The following is a 5,000-nucleotide window of genomic DNA, read 5'->3' on the forward strand; positions in this document are numbered from 1 at the left end:
TATATCGCCATTGTTGTCTCCCTTTCATGAATACCAAATCTTTGGACACAGCTGCCATAGTCTTTCTTTTCCGTCTCTGTAAGACCCCAAGTAACTACAGTTTTCTGTGCATTTGTCCATCAGTTTAACGTCTTGATTATATTAATCTGTCATCATTTTTTACCCATCTATTGAAGTATTGGCTTACCAAAGAATGGTCTGATGGGCCTACGTTGGTTTGAGTTATAATTACTCAGGTTTCGAAAACCCATTCAGTCAAGGTTTTCTCTCTGCTTGGTGATTCATACAATAAGGAATCGAATAGCATCCCTACAATTCTGCTTATACCATACTCTGATTTTATTTCCTTTTCTTTAAAGCTTGTAATAAAGGCCTTTATAATGAACTTTTCCTGTCACATGTACATAACATACAGGGGTTTATGTCAATGGACAAATTAACTGAGGCTTTAGACGGCATCTCCTTTTCCATTCACAGTTACCTCTAACTCGGGTATTCAATCTTTACCGTAATTATCTGATGTGACAGTCTGTTGCTTGCTTTCAGAACTGCTCATTATTTTTGTTACCTAACTAACGTTAATATTAATTCAAGAAAAAATATCGTCCCTTTTCATTGCTAATTCCTTGCAAAATATTAATGATTGATCCTGCTTGATCGTTTAGAAAGATAGGACCATAACGCTTTGTTTCCAATATGACAACATAAATGTGATTTCCCCTCGTGTTATTCTACAACAACAGACGCAAATTCGTCGTCCACAAAGATAGAAGCGCCGATTAACTACATGTAAAAATATTTTTCAGAACCTTGATTTCTGTATTTATGTCCAACTGTCTATCATACCTTTGTCCCTTCACACCCTTTAGTAAGTATGTAGCAAAGAACTGAGCCTAAAAACACATGCATAGATACATATATATATATATACATATATATATATATATGTATATATATATATATATATATATATATATATATATATATATATATATATATATATATATATATATATATATATACATATGTATGTATGTATGTATGTATGTATGTATGTATGTATGTATGTATGTATGTATGTATGTATGTATGTATGTATGTATGTATGTATGTATGTATATATATATATATATATATATATATATATCATATGTATAGATATATTATATATATACATATATATATATATGTGTGTGTGTGTGTGTGTGTGTGTGTGTGTGTGTGTGTGTGTGTGTGTGTGTGTGTGTGTGTGTGTGTGTGTGTGTGTGTGTGTGTGTGTGTGTGTGTGTGTGTGTGTGTGTGTGTGTGTGTGTGTGTGTGTGTGTGTGTGTGTGTGTGTGAATATAAATGATATAGACCATGGACTAAAATCTACTGTTTCCAAATTTGCTGATGATACAAAACTGTGCGGAGTGGCAAACGATCACTCAAACCAATTAGATATTCAAGAAGATTTAGATCAATTACAGCAATGGTCTGAAAAGTGGCTAATGAAATTTAACACAAGTAAATGCAAGGTAATGCACATAGGTAGAAATAACAGTAAGTACGATTACAAGTTATTTGGAAATTCGTTAACAAAAGTGGATAGTGAAAAAGATCTCGGCGTAGTTATCAGTAACGACCTCAAATCATCCAAGCAGTGTATTTCAGCCTCTGAGAAAGCAAATAAGATTCTAGGACTGATTGCGCGATCTTTTGATTTCAAAAGTCCATCACTCATTAACAAGCAATATAAATCGTTAGTTCGTCCACATTTGGAATATGCTGTTTCCGTATGGTCACCGAATCTCATTAAAGACATTAACAGACTGGAAAAAGTACAACGGCGAGCCACAAAACTGATTCCAAATATCAAAAATAAATCATACGAAAATCGACTAAAACACATGAATCTGTTTTCCCTAAAAAAGCGTAGACTCAGAGGTGACTTGATACAGGTCTTTAAAGTTCTAAAGGGAATTGACAACATCAAAAGTGACAAAATTTTCACATTGAATGAGAATCAGACAAGAAACAATGGTCTCAAACTGTCCGGAAATAGATTCAATTTGGAAGTAAGTAGAAACAGCTTTGCCAACCGTGTGGTTAATGAATGGAATAAACTTCCTGCACAGGTAGTGCAGTGTAGTTCAGTTCGAAGCTTTAAGAATCATTTGGATAAATACCTAAGTAAGATGCTGTAATGATTATGATTTATCTTATATTATTTATTTTTGTTTTATTATCATTTGTCTGTCTGATTTTCATTTGTTATCAGTTATATGTCCATTTATTATTATTTGCTATTTACCTGTTTGTTTATTATTTAACTATACCTATGCTTTTATTTGTGTATTTTATTTGTTATTTACATAATTATAGTTTTTATTTATTATTTTTTTTATTAATATGATTTTTTTTCGCATCCGACCTAGATATGGATCAAAAGGTCTCCTGTTGGCATGCTCCGCCTTTGTAATCCTTTGTAATCCTTTGTGTGTGTGTGTGTGTGTGTGTGTGTGTGTGTGTGTGTGTGTGTGTGTGTGTGTGTGTGTGTGTGTGTGTGTGTGTGTGTGTGTGTGTGTGTGTGTGTGTGTATTCACTTGGTCTTTGGATCACGTGTTGGACTCGTGATCGACAGCTATTTCTCTCCTGGAAGAGAGCTCAGAGCTCGTAGGTCCGATCTATAGGTAATGCTATGACCTTACACACACACACACCCCCAACTCCCCGCCCACGAGAGTCAGAGTAACGACCCGAAACGCAGCTGTACCGAGATAATTTCGGCCCTGGGCAGGATTCGAACCAAGCACTACGCGCACCACCATGTTAGTAGTTCATCGTTCTACCAACTGCGCCACCGAGTCGTGTGTGTGTGTGTGTGTGTGTGTGTGTGTGTGTGTGTGTGTGTGTGTGTGTGTGTGTGTGTGTGTGTGTGTGTGTGTGTGTGTGTGTGTGTGTGTGTGTGTGTGTGTGTGTATCCACTCACAATCATATACGTATACACACTATAAATGTATGTTTATTGATTGGTAATCATATATGAATTTGTAGTTTTGACATTTGTTGACACATTTATCTCTGTACAAGTACATGGTTTATGACTTTATGCCAATTTGACAATTTACGCCTTTCCGCAAAGGTATCAGCTTGCAGCATTTTCCCCCCGTCAAACAAGTATCACAACCCATTCAAAGGATTTTTAAAAGCACAGATAGCGTAAGTGAAGATGATCATTTATTTATGTGTGCGCAATAGATAGAAAAACATTTGATGATAATGAATGGAAATATCCCTTTTTACTCGTATTTAGTCATCGTCTTCAAGATCTTCAAGGGATACGAAGGATCCTTGCTCGCCGTTGGCCTGGACGCCGTCCAGGGTCGCGGGAACGGCGTTGGACTCAATAACGCGGTAGCCGTCCTCGTCAGCCACCCACCTGACGAAGTGCTTGTTGCCGTCGGGGTCGGTGAAGCTGCCGAGAAAGAGGGGGCACTTCTTAAAACAATTTTCCAGAACAAAGTTTCATCGCACATATATATGAGAAGTATTTTTTCATAGTACAATAGAGAGAGGAAGGAAACATTAAGGACTGTCTATACATCTAAGCTTGCTTCATGTTGTGCAAATTAAAAAGAAACCAGGGGTGATTTGTGCACCGGAATACCATCTCAATATATTTTGCAATATGTATGAACAAGGATACGGCACATGAATATAAGAACACATCATCAATTGATACTAGTAAACTTCAGCCTTTTCCTGAAACTGAGGATAGCTGGAGGGTCTTACCTGTAGGATCCGGTGACGGAGCCAACGAAGTCACCATCGAACTCCTGATGCTGGTCCTCCAGGTCTAAGTCAAGGACACCATCGGGACGGCAAGCCACGAGGGCGACGAGGCAGGCAAATGTGAAGGCCTGTCAATAAAGAAAAATTAGCAATTGAGTATATTCTCCCATATATTTTTCAGAACCAAGAAATAGTAAAATAATTTTGTATAATCTTCATTAACATCAACCACATCCTTGTTATCAACTATGTTGATGATAAGTTGTTCATTCATGTCGAGGGCGATAGACATATGGACTTACGGTGGCGAGCTTCATCTTGTAGCCTCTTGGGGAATACGTGTATTCTGTACCTTCACCCGTCTTTATATACCTGGGGCGCGACGACACTTCCAACCTTTGCAAGACCGGTCACCGGTCAAGGCCACCTCATGAAGAACAAATCAGGCACGGTGCAACCCGTCATTGCAGACACCAAATGTGGTCATACGCTACGGCTGACAACTCATCATAATGACAAAGTTTTTTTTACGTGCAGCTTTAGATTGACAACTGGTCCCCAGCAGATTAGTGCTAAAGTCTAGCTAAAATCTTTGTCGTTGGTTACCTCTAGATATGGCTTTTGTTTAACTTTGTTAGGGTTTACTTTCCTACTCTAAATTCATTTTTCCTGTATTTACTATTTCCCATTTGCATAGCTTGATATTTACTAGTGCTGAATTCTATTTGCCTTTTCTGATTCTAGTTAGATTTTTTTCTCAGGTTCTCGTGTAAAAATATAGAGTAAACGCTGCCATTTATCTATTTAAAAGCTTGGCGTTACGTATTGGACAAACATTTATTTTTTCCTCTAATAATGATATTTCTTCTCTCAACACCGGCCTTACTTGCCTTCCTGTAATGTCTTTTTCTATCCTAGTCGGATAGTTTTTTCAGGTTTTCAAATAGGCATATATAGACAATGCTGCCCATTTATTTTCTTAAAAGCTTGGCTTTATCTCCAAAATTACTAAAGTATGTAACAGTATATCTTAGTAAATTAATAACGTACAGTACAACTGTGACTTACATTTTTCTAAAAAAGAAAAAAGAAAAAAAAATCTTATAGCCAGCCTTATTCATTTTCCTACAAAGTTTTTACAGTCTTATTACCAGATATTTATTTTTCTATTGTGGAACCTGGTTGGCTCAGGGAAGCCGCTCTCGTTTTATGCACAAATACACTAA

The 5,000-nt window shown here is 36.8% G+C and overlaps 1 protein-coding gene across 1 annotated transcript; it reads right to left on the reverse strand.

Moving 5' to 3' along the window:
• Positions 1-3,291: 3,291 nt before the first annotated feature.
• Positions 3,292-4,066, reverse strand: LOC143017524 (uncharacterized). Its single transcript, XM_076172313.1, has 3 exons — positions 3,998-4,066; positions 3,775-3,902; positions 3,292-3,457 (listed from the first exon to the last, which is right to left on the reverse strand). The coding sequence occupies exons 1-3, from the start codon at positions 4,064-4,066 to the stop codon at positions 3,292-3,294; spliced, it is 363 nt and encodes a 120-aa protein (XP_076028428.1).
• Positions 4,067-5,000: the final 934 nt, after the last annotated feature.

Source organism: Oratosquilla oratoria, chromosome 32 (genome assembly GCF_046742065.1).
Source record: "Oratosquilla oratoria isolate Oo_2021 chromosome 32, ASM4674206v1, whole genome shotgun sequence".
Taxonomy (NCBI): Eukaryota; Metazoa; Arthropoda; class Malacostraca; order Stomatopoda; family Squillidae; genus Oratosquilla; species Oratosquilla oratoria.

What these genes read in the sequence shown, in the direction of transcription:
- LOC143017524 (XM_076172313.1), bottom strand. Translation starts at nt 4,066, where the DNA reads ATGTCTATCGCCCTCGACATGAATGAACAACTTATCATCAACATAGTT. An exon ending in ATAACAAGGATGTGGTTGAT is followed by an intron (nt 3,903 to 3,997) that starts GTTAATGAAGAT and finishes CTTTATTGACAG; the next exon opens with GCCTTCACATTTGCCTGCCT. An exon ending in TCCGTCACCGGATCCTACAG is followed by an intron (nt 3,458 to 3,774) that starts GTAAGACCCTCC and finishes CTTTCTCGGCAG; the next exon opens with CTTCACCGACCCCGACGGCA.